The 17,893-nt window shown below is 63.8% G+C and overlaps 1 protein-coding gene across 3 annotated transcripts in view; it reads left to right on the top strand.

Annotated features, from left to right (window-relative positions):
• The window catches only part of DCTN1 (dynactin subunit 1), a 41,870-nt gene that overhangs the window by 14,038 nt on the left and 9,939 nt on the right, over positions 1-17,893 (top strand). For all 3 annotated transcript variants that reach the window (XM_061441076.1, XM_061441075.1, XM_061441074.1), the window contains exons 5-11: positions 12,239-12,427; positions 12,795-12,992; positions 13,815-14,019; positions 14,817-14,895; positions 15,622-15,781; positions 16,759-16,863; positions 17,542-17,733. In XM_061441076.1, the coding sequence (XP_061297060.1) occupies positions 12,239-12,427; positions 12,795-12,992; positions 13,815-14,019; positions 14,817-14,895; positions 15,622-15,781; positions 16,759-16,863; positions 17,542-17,733 (1,128 nt within the window). The remainder of the gene's footprint in view (positions 1-12,238; positions 12,428-12,794; positions 12,993-13,814; positions 14,020-14,816; positions 14,896-15,621; positions 15,782-16,758; positions 16,864-17,541; positions 17,734-17,893) is intronic.

The raw sequence follows: 17,893 nt of genomic DNA, 5'->3' as shown, positions 1-17,893 counted from the left end.
AGGCACGGTTGGAGGTGCTGGAGGTCAGGCCAGGGAAGGCCGTGCTCCGGAGGCTGGGAATGGCGGTGGTGAGCGTGCCTGTGGGCTGGGAGCCGCGTGTTGCCCCCAGGAGCAGGTCGGGAGCCTCATCCAGGCCAGGGTGGGGAGGAAGCTCCCTCCTTGTCCTCCCGGGGTGTGGAGGATCCCGGGAGTGCCTTTTGCTGCCGGTGGGATGTGACTTGGAGAGGAGCCTTTCCCACTGCGGGCCTGTGGCGCTGCCGGGGTCCCTGCCCCGGGGTCAGGGCTGCAGGAGGGATCACCGAGAGCTGGAAGGAATCCTGCTGCTCCCACTGGGAGAAGGACGTAGGAGGGGAGATGAACCAAAGGGGTTTGTGTGTGCAAGGCCTGAGGAAGCCCAGCTGAAAGAGCCAGTGGTACCTCCAGTCTGTCAGCATCAGTTATCGGTTCCCTGTTACCAGTTACCTCCGTTAACCACAGTTACCATGGTTTCCAGTGTAAGAGGTTGGGAGTTTGGTGCTGGCCACTGCTGGGGTGGGATGTTTTGGTAGATGGAGCTCCCTGATGCTGTTCTGGGCTGGAGATGCTGCTGTGTGAAGTGCTCTGATGCTCTGGGGCATCCCGCTTGGCTTGATGTATGGGAAGTGAGGCCAGAATGAGCATCCTGGTCCAGGCAGGTGCTGGCTGTGTGTGCCCAGCTCCTGCAGGGCCCGAGGTAAGGGGGGCAGATGTGGTTCCATGTGTGATGTGAAGCATCCCGGCTGGATGCAGGCTCCTCTTCCCTTTGGAGTGCCTGACCCAAGGCGGTGGGTGCAGGTACAGGCGGTGTTGGAGAGCTGGTTTGGGGGATCCCCCTCCCCAGGGTCCAGGTGTGGCTGAGCTCCCGTGTTTAACCCTCCCTGCAAGTGCTGATGGAGGGGATCTGTTGGGGGAATCTGTTTTCCTATGGATGTATCCAGCGCCAGCAAAGATCCCACGGGAGGTGGGTCAATGGTGCTGGAGCAAAGGTGATGGATGGGGGGGTTCAGGGTGAGCCCCATCTCCTGCCCTCCCCGTTCAGCCGCCGTAGGGGTGTGTGGGGTTCTCCCGGGTGGATTCCTTCCCGCAGGGAGCCCGGTGCCTCCTCTGGGGCTCTCCCCGCCGTGGGGAGCTGGGGCTGGCGCTGGGGCAGGTGCCCCCCCGCTGCGATGCGGCTCGGCTCTAACCTTGTGCCTTTTGTTCCCTCCTCACGCAGCGCGGAGTGAAACCCAAAAAGGTGGTGTCCGTGCGCGCATCGCATCCCTGCCTGCCCCGGCTGCATGCAGCCACCGCCGCGTCCCATTGCACCGCCCCGCTGCATGCTGCCCGCTGCATGCACTGCCTGCGGGGGAAGGGGGGGGCTGTGGTGGGTGGGAGGGGGGGGAGCCGGGGGGAAGCTTCCATCACCCAGCCCTGAGCCCTGCGGGGCTCTGCTGTGCTGGGCACCCCGGATCCTGTGCTCAGCGCTGGGCCCATCACTGCAAGAGAGACATTGAGGGGTGGAGTGGGGCTGGTGCAGGGCCTGGAGCACAGGGGTGATGGGGAAGGGCTGAGGGACCTGGGGGGGTTCAGTGTGGAGAAGAGAAGGCTCAGGGGGACCTGATGGCTCCCTACAAGTGCCTGACAGGAGGATGGAGCCAGGAGGGGCTGGGCTCTGCTCCCAAGGAACAAGGGATGGGACAAGAGGAAAGGGCCTCAAGCTGCCCCAGGGCAGGTTTAGATGGAGCTGAGGAACAATTCCTGCCCCAGAGGGTGCTCAGGCATTGGAACAGGCTGCCCAGGGCAGGGCTGCAGGCACCGGCCCTCCAAGTGTTCACACAGCGTGGAGCCGAGGCCTCAGTGCCATGGGGCAGAGGTGGCCTTGGCAGTGCTGGGAACGGTTGGACTGGGTGATCCTGAAGCTCCTTCCCACCCTGGTGGATTTGATGGCTCTCAGGAGCACTGTTACCCCGTGGGTGAGCAATGGTTCAACCCTTGGGGTAAAGACCAAGCCCCAGGAGCTGGGAGCAGCTTCTGCGCTGCCCAGAAATGGGCTCTGGGGCTTGGAGGCAAGGCCCAGGTTGGTTTGAACGTGGGTCCTGCAGCTCCCCCCCAGCCAGCCTGTCCATGGCACTTCCCCAGCCCCAGAGCTTTCCTGCCCCTTAGTACCAACACGAACGAAAGGTGCAGGGGGCTCGGCAGGGGTTCCTCATGCCCATCTTTGGCTCTTGGTGTGGGAATGCTCTGAGAGAGGAGAGGAGCAAACCCCGGCCGAGGGCGCGATGCGGTACCTGCTGCGTCCTGGTGCCATCCTGGACATGCCTTTGTTCACGGTACCTGCTGCCTCCTGGTGCCATCCTGGACGTGCCTTTGTTCATGGTACCTGCTGCCTCCTGGTGCCATCCTGGACGTGCCTTTGTTCATGGTACCTGCTGCCTCCTGGTGCCATCCTGGACGTGCCTTTGTTCACGGTACCTGCTGCCTCCTGGTGCCATCCTGGACGTGCCTTTGTTCATGGTACCTGCTGCCTCCTGGTGCCATCCTGGACGTGCCTTTGTTCACGGTACCTGCTGCCTCCTGGTGCCATCCTGGACGTGCCTTTGTTCATGGTACCTGCTGCCTCCTGGTGCCATCCTGGACGTGCCTTTGTTCCAACCATGTGGAGTCCTGGCTGGGGATGTGATCCCAGCACTTGCCCATGGGAAGGGCCCGGCTGAGGAGCGATGCAGCAGCACCGGGAGCAGCTCTCCCTGGCGCCCAGCTCCATCCCTGCTCCGCTCCGAGGTCCCTGCCCGCCTGTGGGGCTCCAGCCTGCAGCCGGGGCTCTGTGGGGCGATGGGGAGAGCTGTTCCTGAGCGCGGTGCTGCTGCCCTGCTCCTCCAGCCCCACGGCCGGGGTTTCCATCCCTGCACCCGCGCTGCCAGAGAGCCCTTCCCAGCAGCACTGCGTGGAGATGGGGTCGGATGGATCCATCCTGCTCAGGGGGCCGGGCTGAGCCACCTCAGGATGCAGCTTCTGCAGCCTTTAATGAGCTTGTGAGCTCCCCGTGCCCTCCTTTGAGCTCTTGCCCTGCACCAGCGCGTGGCAGCCTCAGGGCACCCCAAAATAGCGCCGTGATTAGCAGGGAAATCCTCATTTGTGAGCTTAGGGCGGCTCTTGGCGTGTTAAAATAGCCGGTAAGCGCCTTGTGAGCTGCCCTGGTGCCAGATGGTGCTCACCAGAGAACATCCCCTGCCGGCCTTGGCTCCGTGCCTGCCTCTGGGCCCCCCGGGAGCAGTGGGGCAGGGCCTCCTGCTGTTGAGGTTGTGGCCGTTGCGTGGACCCTGCCGTTGCCCACGGGGTGCTGGAGCGTGGTCGGATGCTCCTGGGCCATCCCTGGGTGTTTCCTGCTCACTTTTGGAGCGGGATGGGTTCTGTCTCCTCCATCTCTGCTGGGAGACAGAGGGGCCTGGTCCGTGCCTGGGAGCTGCAGCCAACGGGGGTCTGCTCCATCCTGAGCTGCTCCTGCCCGGGCTGCTGGGACAGTGAGGATGCAGAGCAAGGCTGAAGGCTCCGGATGCTTGGCACAGGGCTGTTCTCATCCCTGGCAGTGCTCAAGGCCAGGTTGGACACGGGCTTGGAGCAAGCTGCTCCAGTGGAAGGGGTCCCTGCCCGTGGCAGGGGTTGGAGCTGGAAGAGCTTTGAGGTCCCTTCCCACTGACCCCATGCTGGGATCCTATGGTAACCATGGCCCTGGTGCCACATGCACAGGGAGCACTGTCCCCATGCCCCTGGGCTGTGTGACCGTGGGGACAGGGCTCTGTCTCCCACCACCCCTTTGATAACAGCACGACCTAAAGCCAGTTCGATGCTGGGCTCCCCACAGTGAATTGCCTGTGTCCGTCCCCAGGAGCATCCCTGTTCCTTTCAGCATCCCTGTTCCTTTCAGCATCCCTGTTCCTTTCAGCATCCCTGTTCCTTTCAGCATCCCGGCCCGCATTCCCTGTGCCGGAGCTGGGCCTCTTTTGTTCAGAGCCCTGTCAGGAGCCTGGCTTCACCCCTCCCTGGGGGCATTGATCCCGCTCTCATGTCCCACATCCATGGCCCGTGGGGCCGCGGCTCTGTGTGGGAGCAGATGGCCCGTTCATCCCGGTGGGAGCGCGGAGCCATCTGCTCCCAGATGGTTTCCTTCTAAAGGAAGGAATTGTGGCAGGGTCTGTGCCGCGGGCTGGGGGCCATCGGAGCAGCGTCTGGCACCACGGAAGGGGCCCGGTTAACCCTGGCAGCACCACGGGCTGCTCCCGCTCCGCGCCGGCTGCGATTCCACGATCCCTTCGCCTGTGAGGCTGCTGAAGGCTCCTGTTGCTCCGCACGCTGTACGATGAACACATCACTTCCACATCCCTGAAGGTGTGCAAGGGCCAGCTCTGAAGCATCCCCCGGGCGCTTTTCCATCGTGGAATTCCATTTCTCATCCTGCTCTGCCCAGAGAGCAGCTCCGGGAGCTGCGGGTTGGATCCCGGCTGAGGAGAGGATTCCTGGATTCGGGATTCCTGGACTGGGGAAGCAGAGATGTGTGTTAGGGGAGGAGCTGCTTCCTCAGAGCTGTAACATCCCTGATGCTCTTCACAGGGGTTGGATCCATGTGAGCTCCATGGGGCTCCTTTGTGCAGGGAAGGGCTCGGCGCCATGATCCTGGTTCTGGTTGGGAATGGGCAGCACGTATTTGGGTTGTGGCTGGAGCCGCAGCGTGGAGGGGACAGCTCCATCCCTGGCCACCCACAGCTTCCAAAGCCTTCAGGTACCTTAAAGCTGTGTCTGAGCCTGCAGCGGGAGCATCCCCATCCCTGGAACCAGGCGGTGGGAGCTGGGCTGGGCCAGCCTGGGGAGGAGAAGGCTCCTGAAGGGGAGACCTTAGAGCAGCTCCAGTGCCTGCTGTTGGGTCCTGGGACCAGCAGCTCCTGAGGGTCCATGTCAGGACGTGGATGCAGGGTGGGTGCTTCACCGATGGTCCCAGGGATGTGATTGAGGTGATAGAAAGCAATGGAGGCCTTGCCTCCTGCAGGGGTTGTCCTTGTGGGATACCTGTGTTTGCTCTATGACTTGCTCCATAATCCTTTGTCCTTTGGGGACTTGTGCCCTGGAGCTCGCAGCCACGTGTTTGAGCTGCTGGTTCAATGGTACTGGAGGCTTTGGAGGACTTGCACTGGTTCAAACCAAATCAAACCTCAGGACTTGGAGACTCTTGAAGGACCCACAGACCCCTCCTGACACCCCCCAGCACCGTGTGGGTCTCTGGCTGTCACTGGTGTGGTGATGGATTGGACCCCACCGAGAGCAATGTTCCTGCACTGCAACCACTGGAGGCAGGCACCATGTATTGGGCCTCAGGCAATGTTTCAGGTGCTGGAGGACGGAACAAGGCTGGATCTGACCTTAGGGCAGAAGAATCATCCCACTGGAATGCCGCTTCTGTCCTGTCCTTCAGCCGGGGGAATCCAGCCAGATGACAGCTTCCCACGTGGAGAGCATCCATCCCACTGCACCCAAAGGCTGTCCTCAGCCACCGCTCATCAGCCCTAAGGTGTGATGAAGCCCAGCTCGATGGTGGCTGTCACCTGAACTGGGAGCACCCCAAGGCCTTTGGGATGACTGCTGCACCAAGGGGTGCCAGGTGCATGGTTCAGTTCCTGCCATGGGGCACGCGGTGCTGCTGCTGACCATCACCTCCATTGGTCTTCAGAGCGGGCCAGAGCACTCCAGGGATGGAGATGTTTGGGCCAAAGAGATGATGCTCAGCTCCAAAAGTGGGTTTATTTTAGGGTGAAATTGGTGCAGACCTTCAGGTACCATCCACAGGGCTCTGTGCCCCTGGAGCAGGGCTGCGGATGCTCGCTGTGACACTGGGGAACCCTGAGGAGTGATTTGGGAGAGCATCACTGTGGAGTGTTTGCTGACAGGCACTGAAATCGCTTTCAGAGCAAGGATATTTCACAGCCTGGAGGAGAGAAGGTTCTTGAAGGGGAGACCTTAGAGCAGCTCCAGTGCCTAAAGGGGCTGCAGGAAACCTGGAGAGGGGCTTGGGACAAGGGATGTAGGGCCAGGCCAAGGGGAATGGCTTTAACCTGCCCCAGGGGAGACTGAGATGAGCTCTGAGGCAGAAGCTCTTCCCTGGGAGGGTGCTGAGGCGCTGGCACAGGGTGCCCAGAGCAGCTGTGGCTGCCCCATCCCTGGCAGTGCTCAAGGCCAGGTTGGACACAGGGCTTGGAGCAAGCTGCTCCAGTGGAAGGGGTCCCTGGAGCTGGAGGAGCTTTCAAGGTCCCTTCAACCCCAACCAGGCTGGGGCTCCATGGGCTCAGTCCCTGCGCTGGCAGGGGGTGCTGGCATCGGGCTGGGCGGTGAGCGGCAGCCCCGGCGGATGCTGTGGCTCGGAGCCCGCATCCCCCCCCCGCTCCCTGCTCTGCTCCCGGCTCCGTCCCCGCCGCGCCAGGGCCCGGAGCTCCGCGATGCGGCCGCTCCGGGGCGGTGCTGAGCGGCGGAGCCGCTGCTCCCGCGGAGCATCCCCCGGTGCCGCGGGGCGGGCGGAGAGGAGCGCGCCCGTGATGTCATGACCGGCCGGGGCGGGGGCTGCGGGCTCCGGGGGCTGCGGGCCGGGCCCCCCGCGCCTCCCGCTCAGCCGGCGCGGATGGAGCGCGGGTAGCGCGGAGCCGCAGCCATTTGCCGGTGCCGCCGCCCGTGGTTGCGCCCGCCGCGGGTCGCGGCTCGCTCAGGCAGGATGAGGCAGGCCCCGGCGCTCCGCAAGGTACGATCCGCACCGGCGCCGCTCCCCGCAGCGCGCCCCTTCCCCCGGGACCGCTGCGGGGCTGCACCGGGGCTGAGCCGCTCCCCGGTCCCGGTGGATGCTGGGGGGGGGGTATGATGCTGGGTGGGAAGCAGCGTGAGGAAGCGGCAGCATTCCTGGATCCCGGCGCTGCCATCGCTCCGTGTCACCTGCCCGTGCCTGCAGCGGCGCCGCAGCGGCGGAGCTCGGCGCTGCCTCCCGCGTCTTCCATGTTCCTAACAACGGGATTTTGCACCTTAGCGACGGGAGCCGGACCCCCGGGCGCTGCTCGCAGCATCCCCGCAGGGTTGTGGTGTCTGCACCCCCCCGGGCTGTTCCCGAGCCCGGTCCCGGCTCCGGGGCCTCCTTCGGGTTTATTTTTGGCACATCCAGGATGCGCTCAAGGAGGAACGCTGAGGTTTTCCCCTCCGGGAGTCAGAAGTGAGGGTGTTTGGGCAGGGGCACAGGGGTGCAGCTCTGCCGGTGCTGTGTCAGGGAGGAGGCTTCACAGCGGCGTGACAGCAGCGCCTGATTTAGCTCCGTGGCTCCATGAGCTCACCAGGCACGGGGAATACTTTGCTCTATGGGGATTACTCGAAGAGCTGCTGCTTAATCCACCTCCAGAGGCAAAGTTCCACCGGTGCTGGGGCAGAGGGAGCAGCCCCGGGCTCAGCATCCATCTGGCACGGGGGAACAGACCCGAGCGCTGCTGGCTCCAATCCTGCTGCCCTGCTCCTTCCCCTTGCCCGGGATCGGGGGGAGCACACGTGCAGGTGCTTGACGTACAACCCCCCTTGTAGCGTTAATGCCACCCCAGGAGGAGCCCCCCCAGGGACGTGTCCTTGTGCTGGTGGCATCAGCACCAGCGGGAGCTGGTTCCTGCCCATCGCTGGGTTAATGCTGGAGCTGCTGGAAACCCTCTGGGGGTGCTCAGGGGAAGCTCTGCAGCAGCACTCACAGCCTGGGAAGTTCTCTCCTGCGTCAGAAGCCTCCAGACGCTGCCCAGCAGCCGTGTTCCATGAGGCAGCGCCCATCCTGCCCGCCGAGGAGGTGCTGGCACCAATGGGCTCGCGGCCCTGCCAGTGATCCGTGATCCAGTTTGGGTCGAGACCCCGCACTCGGAGCAGAACCAGGCCGAGAGGGACCTGCAGGACCAGGACCTGCAGCCCCACGTTGGACATGGGCGATGCTGTCCCCACCACGGGCGGTTGCTGGTGCCCAGGAGCGGCTTTGGCAGAGTTCTCCCTGCTGGGAGCAGAGTTTGTGCCCAAGTGTGGCTGCTCCGGACCCACCGGGGGAGCCGGGGCTGGATCAGGCCATCAGATGTTCATGGAGCACCATTACCCAGCATCAGAAACACCCAGTGTGGTTTGGAGGAGCTGCAGCTGGGATCCAGGAGGGACCAAAGCCTGGAGCGTGCGGGAGGGTCCGGCTCCGAGGAAGAGGAGGACGGAGCAGTGGGATCCCTGCTGGAGCATCGCTCTGCACCCGCTGTGCCAGGAGCTGCTGATCCAGGGATCTTGGAGCTGCCACCTCAGCTCTTCATGGGCTTCACGTGGCTTGGAGCAAGCTGCTCCAGTGGAAGGTGCCCCTGCCCTGCAGGGGTTGGAGCTGGAGAAGCTTCAAGGTCCCTTCCAACACAAACCAGGCTGGGATTCAATGATCTGTTCCATGGAGGGGGACTTAAATGGCCTTACACCTCACAGCAGAGCAGAATGACACCGGGATCATCGCTGTCACTCAGCCTCGATGGCTTTTAGAGGTTACTGAGAGCTTTCTCCCTGCTTTCCAGGGTCTGGTGTGGTTTGAGCTGGGGAAGATGCTCCTCAGCCAGTGCCCAGCCCACGGCCCATGGGCTTGCTATTGCTGTGGGAGCAGTCTCAGCACAAGCACAGGCTGGAGATGGGATGGAGCAGCTCCAAGAGACCCGAGAGCAGCTCCAGTGCCTAAAGGGGCTCCAGGAAACCTGGAGAGGGGCTTGGGACAAGGGCCTAAATGGACAGGACAAGGGGAATGGCTTTAACCTGCCAGAGGGGAGATTGGGATGAGCTCTTTGGTGTTACTCAATGCAATCCCTGTTTAGCCCTATGAGAAGTCCCAAGGATGCTGGAGTGCTCCTGAGGAGCCTTCCCCTGCTCCTCAGTGAGCCCGTGTTTATCTGAGGGCTTTCAGCTCTTCCTGTGGCCATTACAAGGCAGATTGTGCCAGCAGGAGATGTTATGGGAGATGGTATCGGAAGGAGGCTCCTGTTGAGTGCAGGCTGCTGGGAAAGGCTGGAAGTGAGCAAAGAGGATTTGGGATAATGCAGGAGTAATTGCTGCGGCGGGGGGGTGCTGGTGAAACAGGGAGGGAAGCAGCTGGAAGGGCTCTCAGCTGGGTTTGGGTGGGAATATGGACATGGCTTTGGGTGCTGGGGAGAAACGGGGTGGTGGGAGCGGTGCTGTGGCCATCAGGCCCTGCCTCTGGGCTGCAGGCACTGAGCGGCTGCTGATGGGCTTTAAGTGCCTCAATCCCATGGGATCGTGTGGTTGAGGCTTTATTGATCCTCTGCTCCTGGGTACTTTAAGCTGCGGATGAGGTAATGGGATAAAGGGGGGAGGCGGGTGCTGTGCATGGGGTTGTGTCCGGAAGGGGGAAGCAGAGCCCGGGGTGACCGCCGGGTCCCTCCAGCGACCCAAGGGGTTGAGGGGAGGGGAAGATGGTGTTTGAATACAGCCCCTTGCTCAGGACAGCCCTGGTCGTGCTGCCCAGCCCCTCCTTAGGGGTCCCCTCATGGCCAGCCCGGCCGGTGCCGTGGTGGTGGTCCTGGGTTAGGGAAGAGCCTGCTGGGATGCTCCGGGCTCTGCTCCCGTGGCGGCGCCGGGCTCCCCGCACTAACGGCCCTCCTGTCTTGTCTCTTGTCTCTTGTCTCTCTCCGTGCCCGGGCGCTGCTGCGGGCTCTGTCTCTGCTCCTGTCCTCTCCTGTCCTGTCCTGTCCTGTCCTGTCCTGTCCCTCCTCTCTGCCTCCCGCTGCCTGCAGAGCACCGCCCGCAGGGCCAAGGTGAGCAGCGCCGCGCCCCCGGCTCCGGCCGGCACCGTGTGCGGAGCACGGTCCCATCCAGAGGGATGAGGTGCTCCGGAGCCATGAGCTGCTCCAGAGGGATGAGCTGCTCCGGAGCCATGAGCTGCTCCAGAGCCATGAGCTGCTCCAGAGGGATGAGGTGCTCTGGAGCCATGAGCTGCTCCAGAGGGATGAGGTGCTCTGGAGCCATGAGGTGCTCCAGAGGGATGAGCTGCTCCAGAGGGATGAGGTGCTCCGGAGCCATGAGGTGCTCCAGAGGGATGAGCTGCTCCAGAGAGATGAGGTGCTCCAGAGGGATGAGGTGCTCCGGAGCCATGAGCTGCTCCAGAGGGATGAGGTGCTCCAGAGGGATGTGCTGCTCTGGAGCCGTGTCCCCATCCAGAGGGATGAGGTGCTCCAGAGCCATGAGGTGCTCCACAGGGATGAGGTACTCCAGAGGGATGGGCTGCTCTGGAGCCGTGTCCCCATCCAGAGGGATGAGCTGCTCTGGAGCCATGTCTGGATCACTGGGGACAACCCCCCTTGTGCAGAGCCCCATAGCAAACCCGGTGCTCGCAGCCGGAGCTCCTCTGAGGCCTGGAGCATCAGGGATGCCCGGGCTGGCCGGTGGCAGAGCTCGCTCTCGCTGTCCCTCTTACATTGCTGCTTCCTTCCTCCTGCTGTTTCCCAGCCTCTGAGGGCACTTCCCATTGGATCTCCTTCACTCCCAGAAGGGTTTAAACCCCCGGAGCTGCAGGAATGAGAACGCCTCCGTTGCAGCAGCTCCTGGGGATGGTGTTCGGTGCCCCAGAGACCGTTCCCAGCCCGGGAGGGAGGGGGCTGCCGGCCCCTTGCACCCATTGCAGCTGGGGGAGCTCGGCTCTGGTTCTGAGGAGCTGGCAGGGGATCCAGCGTGCTGGGGACCTGCCTGCTGCTGCCTTAGGGGTGGGATGGGGTGGAGGTGCTGAGCCCCTGCTCCGGGGGTACCGCAGGGAGCCAGGCACTGAATTCACCCACACAGAGGTGAGGGCTGCAGGGCACAGCTCCAGGAGGGGCAGAGCAGGGGGTGCTGAGGGACCCGGGGCCATCGCAGCGGGGGCAGCGTCTGAGCAGCCCCCCAGTGCTGTGGGAGCAGTTCCTGCTGCTCTGGGTGCTCCAGGCTCCGCCAGCTCCCCTGGATGCTGCCGGGTCATCTTGTCCTTCCCCCTTGGGCTCAGTGCTCTGTCCCCAGCACCGGGTGGCCTTGCTGTGGTCCTGGGCACTGATGTGTCCCGTTGGGATTGCAGATGTGGAGGTGGATGGGGGAAAACCATCCCTGCTCCCGTCTCTGTGTGCTTCAGGTTCTGGGGCTGGAGCACCCAAACCTCTGCCAAGGACACGCGGTTCCCTGCTCCATCCCTGGGTGTGACCCATGGGATGGGGCTGGGCTGACCCATGGGATGGGGCTGGGCTGACCCATGGGATGGGGCTGGGCTGACCCATGGGATGGGGTTGGGCTGACCCATGGGATGGGGTTGGGCTGACCCATGGGATGGGGCTGGGCTGACCCATGGGATGGGGCTGGGCTGACCCATGGGATGGGGCTGGGCTGACCCATGGGATGGGGTTGGGCTGACCCATGGGATGGGGCTGGGCTGACCCATGGGATGGGGTTGGGCTGACCCATGGGATGGGGTTGGGCTGACCCATGGGATGGGGCTGGGCTGACCCATGGGATGGGGCTGGGCTGACCCATGGGATGGGGCTGGGCTGACCCATGGGATGGGGCTGGGCTGACCCATGGGATGGGGTTGGGCTGACCCATGGGATGGTGTTGGGCTGACCCATGGGATGGGGCTGGGCTGACCCATGGGATGGGGCTGGGCTGACCCATGGGATGGGGCTGGGTGGAGGGTGAGGAGTGGGTGCGGGAGGGTTTGCAGGGAGAGGGAATCCCGGCTCCTGCGGGAGGGAGCGGGGCTGCTCCTGCCTCCTGCAGCAGAATGAGACCTGCTCTGGGTTGTGAACCAGGCAGGGTGACAGCGTGGTCCCTGCCTTCAGCAGTGGGTGTCTGTGGGGCAGGCCAAGGGGAATGGCTTTAACCTGCCCGAGGGGAGACTGGGGTGAGCTCTTAGGCAGAAGCTCTTCCCTGGGAGGGTGCTGAGGCGCTGGCACAGGGTGCCCAGAGCAGCTGTGGCTGCCCCATCCCTGGCAGTGCTCAAGGCCAGGTTGGACACAGGGGCTTGGAGCAAGCTGCTTTATGGAAGGGGTCCCTGCCCGTGGCAGGGGTTGGGGCTGGATGGGATTTAAGGTCCCTTCAACCCTCCCCACTCTGGGGTTCTGTGAAGTGTGGGTCTGGCACCTGGTGTTGGAAGCATCACCCCCGTTGTCCCGGCCCCCCTGACCCCTCTGTGCTGCTGTTCCAGCCCACCCGGACCCCCAGCTCCGCCGCGTCCAGCGGCACGGCCGGACCCTCGGGCTCGGCCTCGGCCTCGGGGGGGGAGATGAGCAGCAGCGAGCCCAGCACCCCCGCGCAGACCCCGCTGGTGGCACCCATCATCCCCTCGCCCAGCCTGGCCTCGCCGCTCGCGCCCCCCGTCCCATCACCCACAAAGGTAAAGATGAGGCCTGGGGGGTGCTGGGTGCAGGGGGAGACCCCAAAGGGTCCCAGGAGGGGGGGGCGCGGGCAGGGGAGCAGGAACGGATCGGGGTGGATGCACGCTGGGGACCCTCCCGCCTCGAGACACACAGAGCACCCCGGTGGGACCGATGCCTCCCAGGGGGGTGTCTGTGGTGCTCCCATCCATCAGCACTTACCCCGGTCCTGCTCTTTAACACCCTTATTTCCCTCCTGCTTTGTCATCATTGCTTAAAGCTGGAGCTGCGGAAGGGTGTGGGGCAGGAGGGCGAGGAGGGAGCAGGGCAGGGCGCAGGGAGCTCGCCCGGGGTGGGTTCTGCAGCGATGCCGGGTTGGGGCTGCAGGAGGAGGAGAACCTGCGGGCTCAGGTCCGGGACCTGGAGGAGAAGCTGGAGACGCTGAAGATAAAGCGCAACGAAGACAAGGCCAAGCTCAAGGAGCTGGAGAAGTACAAGATCCAGCTGGAGCAGGTGCAGGAGTGGAAGAGCAAGATGCAGGAGCAGCAGGCTGAGCTCCAGAGGCGTCTGAAGGAGGCCAAGAAGGTGAGGGCGTCCCCACGGGCCCCTTCCAGTGCGTCCCCATGGGATCCTTGCAGTGTGTCCCTATGGGCCCCTTCCAGTGCATCCCTGTGTGTCCCCATGGGCCCCTTGCAGTGCGCCCCCATGGGCCCCTTGAAGTGTGCCCCCATGGGCCCCTTCCAGTGCATCCCTGTGTCCCCATGGGCCCCTTCCAGTGCATCCCTGTGTGTCCCCATGGGCCCCTTGAAGTGTGCCCCCATGGGCCCCTTCCAGTGTGTCCCCATGGGCCCCTTCCAGTGCATCCCTGTGTCCCCATGGGCCCCTTCCAGTGCATCCCTGTGTGTCCCCATGGGCCCCTTGAAGTGTGCCCCCATGGGCCCCTTCCAGTGTGTCCCCATGGGCCCCTTCCAGTGCATCCCTGTGTCCCCATGGGCCCCTTCCAGTGCATCCCTGTGTCCCCATGGGCCCTTTCCAGTGCATCCCTGTGTCCCCATGGGCCCCTCCCAGTGCATCCCTGTGTCCCCATGGGCCCCTCCCAGTGCATCCCTGTGTGTCCCCATGGGCCCCTTCCAGTGCATCCCTGTGTGTCCCCATGGGCCCCTTCCAGTGCATCCCTGTGTGTCCCCATGGGATCCTTGCAGTGTGTCCCCATGGGCCCCTCCCAGTGCATCCCTGTGTCCCCATGGGCCCCTTCCCCGGTGGGGAATGCTTGGAGCGGATGATCCCAAAGCTCTTTCCCACCCTGGCTCATGCTTCCATGACTCCGTGGTTATGAGGAGGTCTCTCCGTTGCTTGCCACAAGGTTTCCTGGCTCTCCTCCCCTCCCCTCCTTGTGCTTGACCACAGGAAGCCAAGGATGCCCTGGAGGCCAAGGAGCGCTACATGGAGGAGATGGCAGACACTGCTGACGCCATCGAGATGGCCACCCTGGACAAGGAGATGGCGGAGGAGCGGGCAGAGTCCCTGCAGCAGGAGGTGGACTCCCTCAAGGAGAAGGTGGAATACCTCACCATGGACCTGGAGATCCTGAAGCACGAGATTGAGGAGAAAGGTGGGAAGGGGCGGCCTTTGGGCTCCTGCTCAGGCTTAGGTTTCATCGCACCCCAGAGGGTGTTGGACCGGGGTGGACGCTGCATGGGAGGTCACGCAGGGGCTCTGTCCGTTACTGCTCCAGCCCCATGGCTGCACTGAGCAATCCCCATCTGTGGGATGCCTTGGTTGGATTCCCTGGGGCCTTTGAGCTCTTGGTGTTCAAGGGGGGCTTTAAACCCTGCTCACAGCAGCAGAGGAGCCGTTACACACACGGAGAGGTGCATCCCACAGTGCTCCCCCATCCCTGGCAGTGCTCAAGGCCAGGTTGGACACAGGGGCTTGGAGCAAGCTGCTCCAGTGGAAGGGGTCCCTGCCCGTGGCAGGAGTTGGGGCTGGAGGAGCTTTAAGGTCCCTTCAACCCAAACCAGTCTGGGGTTCTGTGGTTCTGTGACCTCTAGTATTGGCATTCACCTGAAACCAGAGCCATGCCCCTAGCAGCTGATGTGGCAGGATGTGGGATGGGATGGATGGGATGGGGATGGGGATGGGGATGGGGATGGAGATGTGATGAGATACGATGGGAAGGGATGGGATGGGAGGATGGGTTGGGAAGGCACTGGAGGGCACAGGCAGCACAGGACTGGTGTGCAGGGGATGGAGCAGTAACTGGGATGCGCAGGGTCCTTGGTGTGAGTTTGCTTTGGCTGGAGCCTGAGGCTCAGGGGCTGAGGGCGCCCGTGGCACCGGTGGGACCTGAGCTGCCCCAGCCCCGCGGGCGCTGGCGCGGCGCTGACCGGTGCCACTGCTCCGCGCCAGGCTCGGATGGAGCAGCCTCCAGTTACCAGGTGAAGCAGCTGGAGGAGCAGAACGCCCGGCTCAAGGAGGCTCTGGTGAGGTAGGGCTCGGCCTGCGCTGCCCCGGGCTGGAATTGGGTGGCTTCAAGGTCCCCTCGACCCGGCCCGGTTGTGGCTGCCCTGGTGCAGCTGCGGCTCCGTCCTGTGCACGGGTCCTGCCCCAGGCTCAGCTCCGCGGCTCCTTTCCCTGCATGAGCCCATCCCCTGGGGCCACAGAGCCTGAAGGTGCCCCCAGCGCTGTCCCTGTGCCCCTCAGCCCCCCGTGTGGGAACACCCCGTGCTCCCCCGTGGCTGGGCCTGGGCGCCAGGAGGGGTGGGAAGGGTCCCCTCCCGATGGGAAGCACCAGGGAGTGCCTGGCAGGGACATCCAAAGCTGGGCCCGCTTGGAAGGCGGTGAATGAATGCGGCTCCGTTTGCTTTGGGTTCTTCGTCCTTGTGCTTCAGCCTGTCCCATTCGCAGCTTTCCTTTCCTTTTCCTTTTTCCTTTTCCTTTTCCTTTTCCTTTTCCTCTCCTCTCCCCTCTCCTTTCCTCTCCTTCCCTTCCTGCTCCCTTTCCCACATTCCCATCTCTGTGCTCTCCCTGTCGCTCCCATCGCACTGAAGGAAGGTGCCTCCTCATCCCCCGCTGCCCACGAGCTGTTCTCTGGGTACCCCCCGGAGCTGCTCCCCGCTGGAGCCCCCAGGAGCAGGGCCTGGGCAGGGCAGTGCCGCTGCTGCCGGCTCCTGGGGCCCTGCAGGCTCTGACGGCTCCGGTTGCTCTGTTGAAGGATGCGGGACTTGTCTGCCTCCGAGAAGCAGGAGCACGTGAAGCTGCAGAAGCAAATGGAGAAGAAGAACACGGAGCTGGAGTCGCTGCGGCAGCAGAGGGAGAAGCTGCAGGAGGAGGTGAAGCAGGCGGAGAAGACGGTCGATGAGCTGAAGGAGCAGGTGAGGCCCCGGGCCGGGCATGGGGCCCGTCCCTCAGTGACCCACAGCCTGCAACGGGGGCGATGGAACCGAGCTGGGCCCTGCCCGGCCACGGCTGGCTCCTGGGCACAGGGCGTCCGTGGGGCTTGGGGCTGCTCTGGGGTCGCTGCTCGCTCAGCGCCGCTCCATCACTTGTCCCTGCCTGGGTCACCCCTGTGGGGCTTGTCCCGGCCAGGCTGGGCCCCGGGGCAGGAATGGGGCTGCCCTTGGGAAGGGGCTGCAGTCACTGCAGAGCGGGCTGGGAATCCCCCCCGCTGCAGCCCCCGAGCACTGGCCTGAGCTGTGCAGGCAATGGGCTCTTCCCTGGGGTGATGCTGCTTCGTGCAGAGCCCGGCCTGCCCGTGGCCCTGCCAGTGCTGGGGCACCAGCGCTCACTGGGTGCTCAGGGGACAGGGAGCACGGGGAGCCTCGACCCAGGGCTCTCAGGTCTCAGTGGGGGGATCAGCACCGTGGAGCTGCTCAGCCTCGTGCCCGGTGCTGCAGCTGAAGAGCCCGGAGCAGCCAAGAGCCGAAGCCAGGGCCCCCCTCAACCTCCCACCCTCAGGGGCCGCGGGTTTGAGTCGCTGTTGGGCTCCTGCTCTGCTCCCAGGAGGAGCAAAGCCTCACCCCAGGCCCGAGACACAGCCACAAGCCATGGGGGCAGCTTGGTAGGGGGATCCCAGGGGGTAGGGAAGGAGTTTGGAGCACTGCAGCACCCCCAGCTTGGGGGTGACGGGATGGGATGGGATGGGAAGGGATGGGATGGGATGGGAAGGGATGGGATGGAAGGCAAGGGATGGGATGGGAAGGGATGGGATGGAAGGGAAGGGATGGGATGGGAAGGGATAGAATGGGATGGGAAGGGAAGGGATGGGATGGGAAGGGATGGGATGGGATGGGATGGGATGGGAAGGGATGGGATGGGATGGGATGGGATGAGATGTGCTGTGTGCTTGCAGGTGGATGCTGCTCTGGGAGCTGAGGAGATGGTGGAGACGCTGACGGAGAGAAACCTGGACCTGGAGGAGAAGGTCCGGGAGCTGCGCGAGACCGTCGGGGACCTGGTAAGCAGGGTCGTGTGGTGGGGGGGTGGCAGAGGGTGCCCCCATGGTGTGACCGTGTCCTGTGTCTCATGTCCCATATCCCATGTCCTGTGTCCCATATTCCATGTCCCATGTCTCATGTACCGTGACTTGTGTCCTGTATCCCATATCCCATATCTCATATCCCATATCCCATGTCCCCATGTCCCGTTTGCCATATCCCATGCCCCATATCCTATATCCCATACGCCATATCCATACCCCATATACCATACCCTGTGTCCCATGTCCCATGTCCAATGCCCCATGCCCCATACCCCATATCCCATACCTCATGCTCCATATCCCATACCCCATACCCCATATCCCATGTCCCATATCCCATATCCATACCCCATATACCATACCCCATACCCCATGTCCCATATCACATATCCATACCCCATATACCATACCCCATATCCCATACCCCATACCCCATGTCCTATACCCCATGTCCCATGCCCTATGTCCCATGTCCCATGCCCCATGTCCCATGTCCCATGCCCCCTACCCCATGTCCCATACTCCATACCCCATATCCCATATCCATACCCCATACCCCATATCCACCCCCACACCCCGTACCCCATGCCCCACCCCCCATACCCATGCCCCTTGCCCCGCACCAATACCAACCCCCGTGGCCGCGTCCCGCAGGAGGCCATGAACGAGATGAACGACGAGCTGCAGGAGAACGCGCGGGAGACGGAGCTGGAGCTGCGGGAGCAGCTGGACCTGGCGGCGGCGCGGGTGCGCCAGGCCGAGCGCCGCGTCGAGGCCGCGCAGGAGACCCTGGCCGACTACCAGCAAACCATCAGCAAGTACCGGCAGCTCACGGCGCACCTGCAGGTGTGTGCGGAGCCCCCGGGGCTGGGGTGGACGGAGCTGCCCGGGGCTGGCAGGGACGAGGTGGGGGGGAGTCCATGGGGAGGCCTTGGCTTTACCGCGGTGCTGCCGGTGAGAGCTTGGGAAGCTCCCGTGTTCCCTTTCCTCACCTGCACCCACCGCT

Source organism: Pezoporus flaviventris, unplaced genomic scaffold, assembly GCF_033815535.1.
Source record: "Pezoporus flaviventris isolate CSIRO_AGI_PZ_B2104156 unplaced genomic scaffold, CSIRO_AGI_Pfla_v1 ptg000188l, whole genome shotgun sequence".
Lineage (NCBI taxonomy): Eukaryota > Metazoa > Chordata > Aves > Psittaciformes > Psittacidae > Pezoporus > Pezoporus flaviventris.
This window is presented reverse-complemented; position numbering and strand designations above follow the sequence as displayed.